Raw genomic sequence first — 19037 nt, 5'->3', positions numbered from 1 at the left:
TATCAGAAAGGGCATACCACTCAAACCGGCGTGCAAGTTGGGTAGTACATATAGAGAGGTCTAAATGGGAATAGGTGTGAGATGTGTCCGAAAGAAAAGTAGGGGCGCCGGTATTGAGGCAGACAAGATTGAGCTGGTTGAAAAGGTCTGCTAACAGGGAGCCCCTCGGGCAGGATGCTGGAGAGCCCCAAAGGGGATGGTGGGCATTGAAGTCTCCAGTTAACAAAAATGGTGCAGGTAGCTGAGCAATAAGTTGCATCATGTCTGCCCTGGTAACGGCAGATGACGATGGAGTGTAAACGGTACAAATGGAAAATGTAAAAGTGGGGAGAGTAATGCGGATGTCAACTGCCTGCAGGCCGGTGTGCAACGTGATGGGATCGTAGTAAATATCATCCCGGACCAGCAACATAACCCCTCCATGAGCTGGGATACCTACCACAGGGGGTAGGTCAAAACGCACAGAGGTGTAGTGTGCCAAGGCAATTTGATCGCATGGGCGTAGCTTCGTTTCCTGGAGGGCTACGACGAGCGGACGGTGCAAGCGGAGCAGCAACTTCAAGTCCTCTCGGTTGGAGCGAATGCTGCGAATATTCCAGTGAATAAGTGCCATCGTAAGAAGAAAAGGAAGACGAAAGAAGGAGTCACCTCGAAGGCCGCTGAGGGCCTGGCTTCGAGTGAGCACTGCCGCCGCTATCAGTAGGCGGACAGTCATCGTCCATTGGGTCTATAGGTTCATCGGCCATCTTGGGAGGATGGCCGGGAGGGGGAGCTTCCTCCGCCGGTGAACGGCCAGATGTTCGGCTACCAGCGGTGCGGCCAGGCGAAACGGATGACGGCCTGGGGCGGCAACTGCTGGGTGGCGCAGGAGAAGAAATGCGCCGTGGCGGAGAAGGAGAACTGTGCTTCCTATGAGCCTTCTTGGAAGGACGTTTGGTGGAAGTACCGGTCGAAGGCTGGGAGGTCGAGGTACGTAGGAAGTCTGCACGGGACGGTTCCTTCTTGAAGGCCCGTGGATCTGACTTCTGGGTCTTCGTCTTAGCAGAAGCTGATGAAGGGGCTGGTGTCTGTGGGGTGACGGGAGGAAGAGGAGACGTCGACCGCGCGATCTTAGCACTGGCCGAACGGACGACCGCGGTGCTGAAGGTCAGATCACATGTCTGGGTTGCCACCTCCCTGGTAGTCCGAGGAGAGGCAAGGACAGTACTGTATTTCCCCGCTGGGAGCAGCGTGGGCTTCCTACTGGCCAATAGCTTGCGAGCAGCCGAGGTGGACACTTTCTCTTTGACCCGAATTTCTTGGATACAGCGTTCTTCCTTATAGACAGGACAGTCGTGGGAGGATGCGGCATGGTCACCCTGACAGTTCACATGACGAGGAGACGGAGGTGGACAGTCACCCTCATGGGCATCCCTGCCACAAGTGACACATTTAGCCGCATTGGAACAAGACTGTCGAGTGTGATTGAAACGCTGACACTGGTAGCAGCGCGTAGGTGTCGGGACATAGGGGCGAACAGAAATAACCTCGTAGCCCGCCTTGATGCGCGATGGCAGCTTAACACTATCGAAGGTCAAGAAAAGTGTCCGGGTCGGTACAAGGTCATTGTTGACCTTTTTCATGACCCTATGGACAGCCGTCACGCCCTGCTCAGCGAGGAAAGATTGAATCTCCTCGTCAGTCAATCCATCGAGGGAGCTAGTATAGACTACACCACGAGACGAATTCGAAGTTTGGTGGGCCTCCACCCGGACAGGGAACGTGTACAGGAGTGTGGCCCGAAGCAGTTTTTGTGCCTGAAAGGCGCTCTCAGTTTCTAGTAATAAGGTACCGTTACGCAACCTGGTACAAGATTTGACAGATCCGGCTATGGCATCTACGCCCTTCTGGATAACGAAAGGGTTGACAGAGGAAAAATCCTTTCCGTCCTCAGATCGAGAAACGACGAGGAACTGTGGGGCAGGCGGTAGTACTTTTGTCACTGGTGGCTGGTCATGTTTCCGTTTTTGGGCAGAAGTCGAGAGAGATGGAGTGAAATCCATTGCGGAGGAATCCCCCATGATTGCCAGCATCTCCGATGGCGCGCTCCTTCCTTGTGGGGACCCTCTCAGAGGGCACTCCCGCCTTAGGTGAATGTTTACACCTCAGGTCACACCTCCCGAGAAACAGACGGAGGGACCAATCGGCATGGTCAGAAGGTATCAGCTCAGGCAATCACCCCTCCCCGGGCCTGGCCTTTACCAGGGGGTACGCGCGTGCCTTACATGTCTACCCAGGGCGGGGAATTACGCGTTACCCCGTCACCGGCTACGCGTGCGAACGCGTGGGTCGGCCTTCAGGCACGCACAGGGAGGAAGGAAGAAGAGGAAAAAGGAGAGAGAGAGAGGGGGAAAGAGAGGGGGGGGGGGAGAGAGAGAGAGAGAGAGAGAGAGAGAGAGAGAGAGAGAGAGAGAGAGAGAGAGAGAGAGGGGGGGGGGGGGGAGAGAGAGAGAGAGAGAGAGAGAGAGAGAGAGAGAGAGAGAGAGAGAGAGAGAGAGAGAGAGAGAGAGAGAGAGGGAGGGGGGGGGGGGGGGGGACAGACTGTCTCAAACACCGAGGCGGAGACCAGAGAAGGCAAGGAGAAGGAGGCAATGAGAAGGCAAGGAGAAGAAGGCAATGAGAAGGCAAGGAGAAGAAGGCAATGAGAAGGCAAGGAGAAGAAGGCAATGAGAAGGCAAGGAGAAGAAGGCAATGAGAAGCCAAGGAGATTTTGCAGAGGAAAGAGTAAGGAAGACAGTGAGGTGGAGAAGAGCAAAGAAAGGAACCAACCAAAAGAAAGGAAGAAACGAGAAGTGAAAAAGCAAAATGACCGCAAATAGAGGTCGTGGAACCGTCCGTCTCCGGACGCAGGCGCTAACTACCCCCTTGAGGGGGAGTGACTCCTTTTAGTCGCCTCTTACGACAGGCAGGAATACCTCGGGCCTATTCTAATCCCCGGACCCGCAGGGGGGTACTCTTGTTACTGTGGGGGTTTATTTATTAATTTGTTTCAGTTCAATATTAGGGACTTATAACTGTGGTTGATTTTTACTTCTGTGTGTTAGAAGTATTGACCCTGACTGTGGAGATACTTGTCCCACTGTGACACAAGGTGGTGAATGGTTGTTATAAAATTCCCAGGGCTGCAATGTTAACCAGTTCCGTATGTACAGCTGGACATCGTTGTCTGAGGTGAATTGTTTGCCCCTATGCTGACATTCTTCTTTGACCAAGCCTCCCTTCTGATTCACTTCCTGCAGCACAGGGCAACAGTGAATGCCCAGCGTTACTCACAAACCTTGACCACAGTTCGCCAAGCAATCAAATCAAAACAACTAGGCAATCTGACCCATGGGATTATTCCGCTCCACGACAAAGCAAAGCCTCATACGGCCAACAGAGGCGCCGCACTCCTGCAAAAATTCAAATGGGAAATCCTCGGTCACCCTCCATACAGTTCGGACCTCTCTCCCTGTGATTACGCCATTTTTGGTTCCCTTAAAAAGGCTCTGAGGGCAAATGATTCACCTTGGACGAAAACGTCCAGCCGCACGGGCGGAACTGATTAACATCGCAGCCCTGGGAATTTTATGAGACAGCCGTTCACAGTGTCACAGTGGGACAAGTGTCTCAACAACCAGGGTCAATAGTTCTAACATACAGGTACTGGTTTCTGTAATTATTCCTCCGGCTTGATTCTTTTTGAATGCCCCTTATATAACTACATTTACGGCTTGTTTGGGAGCTAATTTTGAGTTTGTTTTGAAAAAGATTATTGCTCTTTCTATTTTGACAACTTGGTTTAATAATGAGTATTTTGGCTATAGGTTATCCAAAGCTCTCTTTCTTTCATTTGTTAGCTCATGCTTTATTTAAGGTGGTGTTATTTATGCGTGCAGGATTCTCAGGATATTTGCATTATGGGTTCTGTTGTTAATTTTATACCTTTAACTTCTGTTTGTTTTAATGTTTCTAGTTTGTCTTTGTATGGTATATCTTTTTTGGCTGGTTTTTATTCAAAGGATTTAATTCTTGAGATGGTATAAGATGAATTAACTGTTAGATTTTTCCTTTATTTTTTTCTACAGATTTAACTGTTTCTTGCTCTTTTCGTTTGTTTTATTATTCAATAGCTGGGGATAATAATTTTTATTCAAGATTTTCTTTTGATGATAGGGGTTACTACATTTCATTTGGTATAATTGGTTTATTATTTGTTGCTGTTTGGTAGTAATCCTGTCTTAATTTTTTCTATTCCTCACATGATTGCTTTACCTTATTATTTGAAATTTTTAACAATTAGGTACTTATTTGGGTTATCTTATTTCTGAGTTTGATTTTTCTCATAATATATTATTAGGACTCATTACCCTAGACATGATACCATTTATGGTTATGGCAAATAAGCTAACACTTAAAACACTGCCCTGAGGGATACCATTCTTCTGCTCAAAACAATCAGACAGTGAGGCACCAACTCGGGTCTGAAGAAACCATTTAGATAGGAAAGGGGAAGGTGGCCACGAAAGCCCCATGGATGCCATTGCGCAAGAATACAGTGTCTCCTAGAAGTATCACACACCTTACCGACCTGTCGAAGAATGTACTGATACAGTGATAGTTGCACAGGAAAGACTGCTGAACAGCCGCCTCTACACAGTGGACTGAAATCTCTGGAATCCACACTGAGCATGGTAAGGAGTTGTCTGGTCTCTAACAACCAGACCAGACGACGGTTAACCATTTGTCCCAGGATCTTTCCTACACAGCTTGTTAAGGCAATACTCCTGTAACTACTGAGAGGTGTACTTTCAAGGTTTCAGGAGAGGTATCAGAACTGCTTCCCTCCATGAGTTGGAGTAGTTGCCTGTCTGCCATATATGATTAAAACATTTGAGGTGGTTTTCCTTTAACGCCACTGGCACATGTCGAAGCAGACAGTACCAGATTTGGTTGTGACCAGGTGCAGTATCACGAGTCTCAGACAGTGCCGACTCGAGTTCCCTAATTTTTGCAAAATGTTTGCCCAGTGCCTGAGCAATGTCTCTGGGCACAGTTTGGAAATACCCCTGTTTCAGCACTGCTGCTATTGGTAAACAGCTGCATTTACTAGTAATCCTCCTAATGGCTTCCAATACTTTTGTAGAACAAGTGGAATGGTTAATAGACTCCAAGAATGTTTGTTATGACTGTTTTTTGCTCTCCTTAATGACACCTTGAGCCTTGGCTCTCGTGACTCAAAAGGCAGTTGTCCGCTGTAGGATGGCACTTAGACCTTCGAAGGGCCACATGTCTGGCCCAGATGGCTGAATTGCACTCTTCTGTCCACCAAGGTACAGGTCGCCTCCTAAGAGGACTGAAAGACAGGTATAGAGATGTCAGCATGATGGATCACACAAGTTATGTGGTCCACCCATTCCTGGACGCTGTCATGGTGTTCAAACACAGCCAATTGACTGAACAGTGCCCAGTTAGCCCTGCCAATCATCCATGATGGTGGCTTCTGTTCCAGCAACACACAATCCAGTAGGTGATTGAGGATTGGGAAGTGGTCATTGGAATGAAATCCCATGGTGAACAGAGTTGGCGAGGGCTGGAGAGCAGAGAGAGAGGTCGATGACCGAGAATGACCCAGTAGCAGTGCAGAAATGAGTGGGAGTACCAGTGTTAGGATGCACAGCTATTGAGATGTCAGGAGGCTCTCCAAAACCCGACCCTGAGGGCAAGTAGAGGTCGAGCCCCACAGGACATGACAGGCATTGAAGTCTCCCAGGAGGAGAAATTGTTGAGAGAGTTGTTCCATAAGATCTGTGAGAGCTTCTGAGTCTACTGCATCCAGTGGTGACAAATACGGAGAGCAAACAGTAAGCCTCCAACTTGCATGAATTCAACCTGCTACTGCTTGCAGGTCAGTAGCCAGGGCGAGAGCAGAAGAATGGTGTGCATTAGAGACAAATCCTTTGACCCCTCCTTTGGCTCTTTCCCTCAATAGGCCATCCTTGTGATACAGCTTATAGCCCCATAGCACAGGGACGTCTGTATGTTTAAAATGTGTTTGTTTTAAACACAAGCACAAGGGGTGTGCCTGTGCTAAGAATTTCAGTTCCTCCACATGAGTCCTGAACCCATTCAAGTTCCACTGTAGTATGGGAGACATGCCATTGATGTGGTTTTAATTTACCCTTATCTTTGCACTGGGGAGGTGAACCACTTTTAGAGCGAGGGTGAGTGGAGGGGATGCCTGGAACTGAGGCATCTAACTCCATGATGTCCTCCTCATCAGTCAGACATACCAGAGTGACGTCTGACTGTGCCTTGGACAGCTTGTGACCTCAACATCGGGATCCTTTCCATGCACTCTGTCCCGTCAAGGATGAGGGCGAAATGGGGCACTGTGAGGCACTATGCTTTGCGTGTGCCTTCTGGATGCTCACTGTGAATTTGTTGTTGGTCTTTTCTGTTGCAGCTGCCTGGATTACTTTGTCCTTAATCTTTTTCTCTTGAGGTGTACATGTGCAAGTACAGGTGCTTGTGGTGGATACAGGCACACTGGATGTTGTCTGTGTTGAAGTGTCCACCTTGGGAATAGGTTTCTGCACTATGGAAGAAAATGAGGTGGCAGAGATGGGGTTTCATTGCCTTATATTCCTTTTTCGCTTCCACTTGGTCACTTATTTCCTGTATTTTGTGTTCCTCAGCAAAAACAGGGCAGCCTCGGCTACAGACTGGGTGGTCCGCAGAGCAGTTTACATAGATCACTGGAGATGGGCAGTCAGTCACAGCATCATGAGCTGCTTTTCTGCACTCTCTGCAGATCACTGTACCTCACGGTTGTATGGCTGAAACAATGGCATTTATAGCACCACATAGGGTTTGGTATGTAAGGCCAAATATTAAGTGAAAAGAACTGGAGCTGAGAAAGGTGTGCCTCTCAAAAGCAATATCATATTTACCCAATGTCTGCGATTTCTTAAGAAGTTCCACCTACTTTGACCTGTTAGCTTCGACTAATAATGAGCCATTACGTAGTCATTTTATAGATTTTAAAGTGTCAGCAAGGCCTTCCACACCCTTATGGATATAGAAGGGGGACACTTTTTCAAATGTCGCATCCTTCCTCTTAATCACCAAAAATTCATTATTATTCACAACTCCATGAGCGCTGTTACTGAAGTCCAAAGAATTATTATTACCAGGAGGACTAGCCTCTCTGATTCTCTTGATTGGGAGTACATCCTTCCTGCTGGGAGGAGAAGATGATGATTTTGAGCATTTCAGCTTGGTCCCACAAGCAGCTAGGGAAATAAGCGTCCACTCAGACAGAGCCCTGCATGCCTGAGTAAGCCTTATATAACTGAGGTGTGGCAGGTTGCCCACTAATGACTGTTCCATGCATCCCATCAGTGTGCAGCACACCTCAATTTTTTTTTTAAATTTAATTTTTTTTATAGTGGTTTATTCTGTTCTTGCGATCCGGGTGGTCAAGGCAAGATCCCTGGTCCCTGAGACACACAATGTTCCACCACCGTGCCACATGGTGCTCGCTGAAGCATACCCAGAGTTTACAGTGATGGGGGACTGGCAGCACTTACTAGTCCCCAGCTCAGGAATGCTGGAGTTACCATGCCCTTACCCAGCACATGAATGCTGAGACCCTGATGGCGCATTTTCTGGATAAAATTCTTCCATATAAGAATGCACTAAGCTGATGGCAGCAATAAATCCGTTGTCTGTATCCAAATGTTCAAACCTAAGCCAGTTTTCACATGCATGAAGAGGCGGAAATCCTTTTGAGCAATGATCAGGGTGTGCAACAATGTTAAAAAATGTCTCTGTTGAACTGATGCAAAAATGTTGGTGTTTGCTGTGAAGATGTGGCTGGGTGTTGTGTAAAAACATGGAACCAATAATGAAGGAATGAGAAGACTTTTTAGAAGGCTAAACCCATTTTCAGAAAATGAAACAATATACTGCAGAACTGTGCTTCCATATTAAATAAAATTTACAAAATCAATTCCTTTTGCCTCCCAAAAATACACAGTAGTCAATGTCTCTGGCTGACAGAGTGGCCCCAAGTGTAATCTGCAGAAACAACCTCACGCTAATCAGTAAATAAAGTTAACTTCACCTGCCTACTTGCAAGTTATTTGACCATACAATTTATAATAATAAATGATCTAAATCATGATAGAGGCACCAATCTTTCAGTTGCTGAATGTATGTGATGTATTCTATATTTGTGGCATTGTGATCGTGTAAGTGTATTGAGTGCTTCTAGGTCTGTGTTACTCCATTTCACTAATCCAAATGAGTAGGTCAACATTGGTATAGTGTAAGTATTTATAGCTTTTGTCTTGTTTCTTGCTGTCAATTCTGTTTTCAGTATTTTTGTTAGTCTTTGTCTATATTTTTCTTTTAGTTCTTCTTTAATATTTGTATTATCTATTCCTATTTTTGTCTGTATCCTAGATATTTATAGGCATCTGTTTTTTCCATCGCTTCTATGCAGTTGCTGTGGTTATCCAATATGTAGTCTTCTTGTTTGGTGTTTTCCCTTGACTATGCTATTTTTCTTACATTTGTCTGTTCCAAAAGCCATATTTATATCATTGCTGAATACTTCTGTTATCTTTAGTAATTGGTTGAGTTGTTGATTGAAGAGAAGAGCAGTAGTCAAAAGCAGGAGGAAATGAAATCTGTGCTGTTAAATGTCTATATTCCATGCATTAATCAGATACAAATGGATAGCTGCCTTGCTTTATTTTTGTTTGTTGTCTCCATACTGAAATTCTTGTCGTCATAATTTGACGTCTGAATTTGTGCAAGAATTTGAAGGTTTGTAATAACTGATGTCTATCAGGATCCATCAGATGCTTTGTGGAAACATCTTAAATTACAGTCACCACATAGAATAGTAGGAAAAAATGAGGTTGTAATAAAATATTATTATTTTATATATGTAAAAAATCAGTGGGGAAGAAAAACTATTGCAGTAAACAAGTACATACCAAGTTTAAATTGTAATAGCCGGTAAAATGAAGTGGGAATTGTTACTCTGTACACAGACATGTCAAAAATGTGAACATAACTTGGTCAATGTGACTCATGTTTTCCTGATATATATTAGTGATGTACTGCATTACAGATAAAAAGAGAGCAATATAAGTGTTGTGACTTGTGAAGACTTTTTTAGGATATTCACTAGAACTGTCATTTCTCAGACAGTCAAATGTTGTAGCAATCAATTTTCACACTAAAGAGTTATAATAGCTGGGTTTGCTGTGTCTGCTTGATCTTTAGGTTTCAGATAAGTTATTCCATGTGTAAGTTTATCAGGGAATGTGTATGGGTCTGCAATGTAACTGTTAAATAATTTAGTTAGATGTGAATGTGTTGAGGTGAATTTCTTTCGCCAGAAATTTGCTATTTTATCTTTTCCAGGGGCTTTCCAATTGTGAGTAGAATTAGTTGCTTGGGTGACTTCATGTTGTAAAATTATCACTTCAGGCATTTGTGGTATCATCTTGTACGTATCTGTTTCTGCTTGTATCCACTTATTATTACATTCCACTTATTATTATTATTATTATTATTATTATTACCACTATTTTCAGAAAAGTATACTTACTTTGCTACTTGAGACCTTGTTTCAAAATCCAAGCTCTTCATTGATGTGCGTATTTCAAGGCAGCCAATGTACTGAAAGAGGTAAAAATATTTTAATTTTTGTTTGATATTACTTACAACATTCCTTAAAATCATTAACTGGTGAAGAATAACAGACTTAGGTAAAACTAACACTGACATGTAGTAAGTCAGCTGATATGCTTACCATGTCTTTATATTATAACAAAGAGAAATAAATCATGGCATTTGTGAACTGCTTGTATATAACGCGCAAACTCCATTATTCAGTTATCCTAGAAATTATAATATGAAACAGACAAAACAGTATTCACATAATATATGTAATTTAGTTAAACTGTTGGCCACTAAGATAAATAAGAATCAGTAGAAACAGTTCTATTTCACACAGTTGACAGGAATAATCTAAATTTTGAAGACTCAAATTCAAAATAAATAATTCTTCCACTTGTCACAATCTAATGAGGGACTAAAAGGATTCTTTACCACACAAGCTATTCCAAATAAAAATAAATAAAATCAATTACACAGAAGATGAGTAAGGAATACAGACAATGTTTAAGTGTAGTGGTACGTTTCCCCACAAGCTCAAAAGTAGCTATCACAATGAACTAATTATGTTAGGAGCAAGAATTTACAAAAATGAAAATGTTACTGAGATTTCCTTGCGGACTGATGCACAACTAAAAAAACTTGAGAAACATTAGCTTTTGGAGCATTAAGGCTCCTTCACGCAGTAATAGAAAGTGTTTAAAGAAATGGAACAATTGATGACTAATGCAAGAAACATTATTCTCTGTTGAAAGAAATTAGTAATGGAGAATTTTACAAACATGTATTGGTTAGAGTCAACTGCTCTGAAAAACAACATGAAGTTTAATCTACAGGTGCCGTCACTTATGTTTGTATCTGCCACTAACCACTTTGCCTCAGAAGTAAAAATTATCTCCTAGGCAGGATTTTCTAGATCACAGCAGTTTTACTCATTTTAGGACACAACAGCAAACTGGCTAGTTACCTAACAGTTATATTAGCACTACACACTGACTGATGCAGCTGGAGCCATCTGTTTGGATGCCATGGAACATTATGCAAAATGATCAGCGGTTAATCACAGGCCGCACCAAAGATTCCCTCCCCTCCCCCCCTCCCCCTCCCCCGCCCCCCCCTCCTCCCCAAGACATTATATGATTACCACATTTGATAATGATTTGTGAACGTGGAAAAAAGATGAAGTAATACCAGGAAATGTAGATTCTCTGAAGACGCATATTCATCTTCTAGTATCTGTCACCATAGAGGCTGAATGCTCGCCAGATGAGATGTTAAGGGGCATCGGGGCTGTGCAGCATTGTGCTCACACACCAAGAGCGCCATCGGCTCACAACATGTGTGTGCTGTGACCAACAAGCGTACCACGCGGCCTATATACAGGGTGTTACAAAAAGGTACAGCCAAACTTTCAGGAAACATTCCCCACACACAAAGAAAGAAAATATGTGAACATGTGTCCGGAAACGCTTGCTTTCCATGTTAGAGCTCATTTTATTACTTCTCTTCAAATCACATTAATCATGGAATGGAAACACACAGCAACAGAATGTACCAGCGTGTCTTCAAACACTTTGTTACAGGAAATGTTCAAACTGTCCTCCGTTAGCGAGGATACATGCATCCACCCTCTGTCGCATGGAATCCCTGATGCGCTGATGCAGCCCTGGAGAATGGCGTATTGTATCACAGCCATCCACAATATGAGCACGAAGAGTCTCTACATTTGGTACCGGGGTTGCATATACAAGAGCTTTCAAATGCCCCCATAAATGAAAGTCAAGAGGGTTGAGGTCAGGAGAGCATAGAGGCCATGGAATTGGTCCGCCTCTACCAATCCATCGGTCACCGAATCTGTTGTTGAGAAGCGTACAAACACTTCGACTGAAATGTGCAGGAGCTCCATTGTGCAAGAACCACATGTTGTGTCATACTTGTAAAGGCACATGTTCTAGCAGCACAGGTAGAGTATCCTGTGTGAAATCATGATAACGTGCTCCATTGAGCGTAGGTGGAAGAACATGGGGCCCAATCAAGACATCACCAACAATGCCTGCCCAAACGTTCACAGAAAATCTGTGTTGATGACGTGATTGCACAATTGCGTGCGGATTCTCGTCAGCCCACACATGCTGATTGTGAAAATTTACAAATTGATCACGTTGGAATGAAGGCTCATCCGTAAAGAGAGCATTCGCACTGAAATGAGGATGGACACATTGTTGGATGAACCACTCGCAGAAGTGTATCAGTGGAGGCCAATCAGCTGCTGACAGTGCCTGCACACGCTGTACATCTTACAGAAACAACTGGTTCTCCCGTAGCACTCTCCATACAGTGACGTGGTCATCGTTACCTTGTACAGCAGCAACTTCTCTGACACTGACATTAGGGTTATCGTCAACTGCACGAAGAATTGCCTTGTCCATTGCAGGTGTCCTCGTCGTTCTAGGTCTTCTCCAGTCGCGAGTCATAGGCTGGAATGTTCCGTGCTCCCTAAGATGCCGATCAATTGCTTCGAATGTCTTCCTGTAGAGACACCTTCGTTCTGGAAATCTGTCTCGATACAAACGTACCGCGCTACGGCTATTGCCCTGTGCTAATCCATACATCAAATGGGCATCTGCCAACTCCGCATTTGTAAACATTGCACTGACTGCAAAACCACGTTCGTGATGAACACTAACCTGTTGATGCTACGTACTGATGTGCTTGATGCTAGTACTGTAGAGCAATGAGTTGCATGTCAACACAAGCACTGAAGTCAACATTACCTTCCTTCAATTAGGTCAACTGGCGGTGAATCGAGGTAGTACAGTACATACTGACGAAACTAAAATGAGCTCTAACATGGAAATTAAGCGTTTCCGAACACATGTCCACGTAACATCTTTTCTTTATTTGTGTGTGAGGAATGTTTCCTGACAGTTTGGCTGTACCTTTTTGTAACACCCTGTATAAGCAGTCACCCAGCACACAACCTCTCAGTTCAGTGTTCACGCTGGGTACTGTCGTCAGACCTACTATCTTCACTGTACTGGAACTGCTTGACAACTACCTTGCTTGTCAACCAGTTACTCTAACTGGTTGTGTCTTTGATTTGTCTGTCTGCTGCTTTTTGTCTTTTTGTGATTGTTGTGGATATAGCTTCTCACAGCTCCCCATTGTTGTCTAGGTTATTTGTCCTTAGCCTGGTCTGCTGTTTTCTCTGCAGTCAGTGTGTCACATTTTGTTTGCCCATTGTTTGTGTTACTTCCCACAGATGACTCACCTGCCTAGCTGCTTCAGATATCCAGCTACCCATGGATAAGGCATTGGCAATGAGGAAAAAGGAAGTTATTTAGTAGCATGGATGTTAACCTGGTTTGTCTGCTGGAGTAACAGCAGCAGTTAATGCAGCAGCAGCAGCAGCAGCAGCAGCCAGCAGCAGCTCAAGTTAGGTTTGTTATAAAAATCACTTCAGCTTCAGGTGAACACACTCAGAACACCGAGGCCCAGTTGCACCAGGCCGCAACACCACCTGCTACTGAAGCCGCCCCCCCCCCCCCCCCCCCAAGTCCTCTGACACTTCCACCTTTCAATGACACTACGGTGAACTGAGACACATACTTGGATTGTCTGAAACAGCATTTCACAGCGTTTCGAGTCACAGGTGCTTCACTGCAGTGATAGTTGTTTTTATTTTGGGATTCACCAGAAAATTTCTTCTCTGGTAGGTGGCCCCACTGTCAGAACCTATAGCACTCTTCATTCGTGAGATGTGTGTTCTGTCACAATTTGGCTGTGTGACACTTCTGTGGTATCTGAGCCTCTCGTCACATCTTGTCGCAGATTATGGGAACTGCTCCCTTCGTGTCCACAGTGTTCTTCCACTCATTCCCACGCAGACTGTCCAGATTGCTGGGGGTCCTGCACGCTTAGTGGCAAAGGGGCACCTTCAATTGGTGTGTTGCAGCTGCACAACATGCTTCCTTCCCGACCCACGTGGGCATCAGGACACCATACATGTGTTGCAGTTAGAAGTCCCATTGGATGACCTTGTCATGTGGAAGTTATGGAAGTAATTTCTCATGGTCTGCATTTATACTGAGGATGTCCGTTTCCAGATGGACACAGGGGCCATTGTCTGTTTGATGAATCTGGCAATGTATGCAACACCAAGCTTGCCCGTGTTCTCTCTGCCCTTGTGGTGTTTTTTGGCCTACAGAGACAGCTCTATTTCCCTTCGTTGGCAGCTCTTCATCACAGCAGCCTCCAAACACCTTAATGCCTCTACACTGTTTGGGTTTTCCATTCAAGATGAAGTCAAGGTCATATCTGCTGCAGTCCCTTTGCAGGAACTGGAGGATCTTCGTCCAGCATTTGCATCTTTATTTAACCTGAATTTAGGGAGTGCCTCAGATTTTCAGACACACACCACACTTCGGCCGGGAGCCATACCTCATTTTTTCTGTGGCGGACCCATTCCAGTGGCCTTATGCAATGTGGTGAAGCAGTATCTTCATCATCTCCAGGCTGCTGGATTGGTTGGTTTAATGATTAAAGGGACCAAGTTACAAGGTCATCAGTCCCTCTTCCTTGGATTAAGCAAACGAATGAAACCACTCCACAAAGAAGGGCCTCGGTGCAAAATCCAAGGGAAGAAAACCTCAAGGTCTATTGACAGCCAGCAAAGCCTACACAAAGGAAAAAGGAAGAAGAAAAGGTGGGAAAAGAAGAAAGGCATGTGAGGTGTCCCAGTCATGGAATGCTGGAGGCCACCCACTATTTACCAGAGTCACACCTCCAAACAATACCCAGAAAAGACTTGCAACATGGACAGGGTGAGAAAAGCAGAGGAAAACAAAGAAAGAACATCAAGTCAAACAGAACACACGAGAAAAGGGCACAAGAGCACGAGAGGGGGTAGGGTGAGGATTGGGGTGGCCCAGCAAGGAAAGACAGCCACTGCCTCTCTGGGGCAGAAGAGGCAACAAGGCATCCTGCCAACCCCTTAATGAGCTGATAAGGCTGAGGTGATCTCCCTTAGAGAGAGTTGCAAAAACCCCCTTCACAAATAGACCATAAAGCCAGGTGAGCCACTGAGGCATCATCTGTTAAGACCAGGGGTAGCGAGTTAAGATGATTAAGCATCCACTGCAGGGTGGCCAGGTTAGGCCGGTCCAGCCAAATGTGGATCACTGTCAAACAGGTGCCACAATGACAGTGGAGCAGATCCTCACACAGAGCAGATGAACATGACTAATCCAAGTACAGCTGATGCGGAGCCGCAAAGGGTGGTGGAGTCTTTGTGACTGGCCCTCAAGGAGGACTTCCAAAAAATTTGTAGTCTTCCTTATCACCCGCAGTTTGTTCAGCAAAGTCAGAGTATGCCATTCCATATTATAAATCGTTAGAACTTGATGGCATAATACTGATTAAAGGATTGTTTCCGGAATACCAATCTCAAGAAGCGGCTTGCTGGTGACCAAATTGGCCAGCCTGTCAACAAGTTCTTTCCCTGGGATCCCAATGTGACCTGGGGCCTAGACAAAAAGCACCGAGTGTCCACATTGATTGAGGGCAAAAAGGGAATCCTGGATAGTCAAGACCAAAGGATGACGAGTGTAACATTGGCCAAGAGGTATTAAACCGCTCAAAGAGTCACTACAGATGAGGAAGGACTCACCAGTGCAACAAAGAATATGCTCAAGAACATGAGACATGGTTATCAACACCACCGTGAAAACATGCAGCAATCTGGAGTTCATTATATTCTGCATGAACATAAGCAAAGCCAGTGTGACCAGGAACAACTTATGAACCTTAAAACGTGTTGAAAATGAAGAATTGGCAGCAAAAGGTCTCATGATGAGCCAAGTCTTTCAGACCTTGTAGTAGGTCAAGATAGAGCTGCGTACAGTGGATGCACTATGGGGGTGTACATGACTGAGACTGGAGAAAAGGCGATAGAGGGGAAAGCTGGAGTTCTGGAAAAAAGGGAACAGATGTGGAGGGTGGTGATAACCCCAGACCTGGGCTGCTGTTGCGAGAGGTGGAGCTCTGTGTCTGGAAAGAGCAGATGCTCCGAGCAGCAGCTGATGTATAATGCATAAGCAGTTAACTGTTGCTTACTTAGAACCCGCAATGTGGAACCCTTACCTCCACTAGGAGGTTCCAGTCACTAATGTTGAAGGTGACACCAAGCTGTATGCAAGACTCCCATAATCTAGACAGAACTTTACCAACGCTTTGTAGAACTGTCTCACAGCAGAAGAGTTTGTGTTGCTGAGCCACCAAAGAGCACTGAGGTGCGACCAACACATCTGCCTTAGTTGAAGATGGAAAAGCCATGTCATCTGACCAACAAAGACCAGTCCCAAAAACAGGTGAGAGTCCACCTCATTGAAGAACTGACCATCAAGATACAGATCCAGATGGGGACCGACTGTGCAGTGACGACAAAAATGCATTAAGCAGGTCTTGGCAGCTGACAAACGGAAGCCACGAGTGAGAGCCCAAGTGTAATGCTACCTGCAGTCTGCATTCAGCAAAGACCAGAGCGGATGAATAAAAGTAAATGCAAAAATCATCAGCGTACAAAGAAGGGGGACCCTCGAGGCCCCACATGACCATAAATAACCACTAAAAAGAGAGGGACGCTCAAAACAAAACTGTGAAAACCCCATTCTCCTGCAGGCAGGGGGTGCTCCAGGAGGCACCAACTTGTACCTGGAAACTGTGACATGAAAGAATGTTCCAAATAAAAATCAGGAGTAGGCCATGGAGGCCCCACTTATGTAAGGGGGGAAGAGTGTGGTGGCTTCACGTGGTATCATAAGCTTTATGCAAATTGAAGAAGACTGCAACATGGTGTTGACACCAGGAAAAAGATATTCAGATAGCAGACTCCAGGTGGACTAAATTATTTGCAGTAGAGCAGCCTTGGCAAAAATCACCCTGGGTTGAACCCAAAAGGTTCTTGGATTCAAGAATCCAAGACAGCCTTAGACTCATCATATGTTCAAATAACTTGTACAGGACATTGGTTAAGCAGATCGGAAAATGGGTGTCCATCTGAAGAGGTGGTTAACCTGGTTTCAAAATTGGAATAATGACACTTTCTTGCCACTGGGAAGGGGTATTATAAGGCTACAGTTGTGGGGAACGAAAGTTAAACGGAGTCATTCCAGACTGTGTCTGAGAAGATGGAATGTGGGTGGACAATGGACCAACACTGAGGCCTGGGCAAAATGTCAAACAAAATGTTCAGTTTGGGCTGTTGAGGATAACACCATTCACAGAAAGTCACGGGACACTTTGAGGATGGCGGCCAATAATGCAATTAATCTTTGCCCTTACCTGCGAAGAGGAATTATGTGGCTCTATGGCAGTGACATATCATTCCCAACAAATCTGTTTCTGGTGTTTAAGAAGATAATGGGGCTGGGCATGAAGCCATTCAAAAGGCCAGCAGGAGATGGTTGAGAGATGGATGCCATTTGTAGCACTAGAGGGCACAAAGGCAATCTTTAGCAGCCAATCTTCCCTCGGGAAGAATCTGAGGAACACGGAATAGCCAAAAGGATAGCATCGGTCAAACTCCGTATGGACTCACCAATGCTGTCGTGTGGTGGGACAGTTGGGATGGCAGCTGAGGAAAGAACACCTCAATTTACATTAGTAGGCATCAAGGCAAGTGAGGCTGAAGAAAAGAAAAGACAGTCAGAAAATGGTGGCTGTCACACAAATTATCATGAACTCCCTAAAGAACAAGAACCCTAAAAAGTTTTGGTCATATGTAAAATCGGTAAGCGGATCTAAATCCCCTATTCAGTCACTCGTTGACCACGATGGCACCGAAACAGAGGACGACCGAAGAAAGGCAGAAATACTGAATTCAGTGTTCCGAAACTGTTTCACTGCGGAAAATCGTAACACGGTCCCTGACTTCAGCCGTCGCACGGACGCCAAAATGGAAAAATATTGAAATAAACGATATCGGAATTGAAAAACAACTGCTATCACTTAGTAGCGGAAAAGCATCCGGACCAGACGAGATACCCTTAAGATTCTACAGTGATTATGCTAAAGAACTTGCCCCCTTTCTATCAGCAATTTATCGTAGATCGCTGGAAGAACGTAAAGTACCTAGCGACTGGAAGAAAGCGCAGGTCGTTCCCATTTTCAAGAAGGGTCATAAATCAGATGCGAATAATTATAGGCCTATTTCGCTTACGTCAATCTGTTGTAGAATAATGGAACATGTTTTGTGTTCTCGTATTATGACGTTCTTAGATAATACAAATCTCCTTCATCATAACCAACATGGATTCCGCAAACAGAGATCATGTGAAACTCAGCTCGCCCTATTTGCCCAAGAAATTCACAGTGCCGTAGACACTGGCGAGCAGATTGATGCCGTATTCCTGGACTTCAGGAAGGCATTTGATACGGTTCCGCACTTACGTTTAGTGAAAAAAATACGAGCTTACGGAATATCGGACCAGGTTTGTGATTGGATTCAGGATTTCCTAGAAGAAAGAACACAACATGTCATTCTTAACGGTTCAAAATCTGCAGATGTAGAGGTAATTTCGGGAGTACCGCAGGGAAGCGTGATAGGACCTTTATTGTTTACAATATACATAAATGACTTAGTTGACAACATCGGTAGCTCCGTGAGGCTATTTGCAGATGACACGGTTGTCTACAAGAAAGTAGCAACATCAGAAGACTCGTACGTACTCCAGGAGGACCTGCAGAGGATTAATGCATGGTGCGACAGCTGGCAGCTTTCCCTAAACGTAGATAAATGTAATATAATGCGCATACATAGGGGCAGAAATCCATTCCAGTACGATTGTGCCATAGGTGGTAAATCATTGGAAGCGGTAACGACCGTAAAATACTTAGGAGTTACTATCCGGAGCGATCTGAAGTGGAATGATCACATAAAACAAATAGTGGGAAAAGCAGGCGCCAGGTTGAGATTCATAGGAAGAATTCTAAGAAAATGTGACTCATCGACGAAAGAAGTAGCTTACAAAACGCTTGTTCGTCCGATTCTTGAGTATTGCTCATCAGTATGGGACCCTTACCAGGTTGGATTAATAGAAGAGATAGACACGATCCAGCGAAAAGCAGCGCGATTCGTCATGGGGACATTTAGTCAGCGCGAGAGCGTTACGGAGATGCTGAACAAGCTCCAGTGGCGGACACTTCAAGAAAGGCGTTAAGCAATACGGAGAGGTTTATTATCGAAATTACGAGAGAGCACATTCCGGGAAGAGATGGGCAACATATTACTATCGCCCACATATATCTCGCGTAATGATCACAAC

The 19037-nt window shown here is 44.9% G+C and overlaps 1 protein-coding gene across 3 annotated transcripts in view; it reads right to left on the bottom strand.

Annotated features, from left to right (window-relative positions):
* The window catches only part of LOC124615346 (SHC-transforming protein 4), a 100676-nt gene that overhangs the window by 70053 nt on the left and 11586 nt on the right, over nucleotides 1-19037 (bottom strand). For all 3 annotated transcript variants that reach the window (XM_047143153.1, XM_047143156.1, XM_047143155.1), the window contains one exon: nucleotides 9647-9717. In XM_047143153.1, the coding sequence (XP_046999109.1) occupies nucleotides 9647-9717 (71 nt within the window). The remainder of the gene's footprint in view (nucleotides 1-9646; nucleotides 9718-19037) is intronic.

This window comes from Schistocerca americana, chromosome 5 (genome assembly GCF_021461395.2).
Source record: "Schistocerca americana isolate TAMUIC-IGC-003095 chromosome 5, iqSchAmer2.1, whole genome shotgun sequence".
Lineage (NCBI taxonomy): Eukaryota > Metazoa > Arthropoda > Insecta > Orthoptera > Acrididae > Schistocerca > Schistocerca americana.
This window is presented reverse-complemented; position numbering and strand designations above follow the sequence as displayed.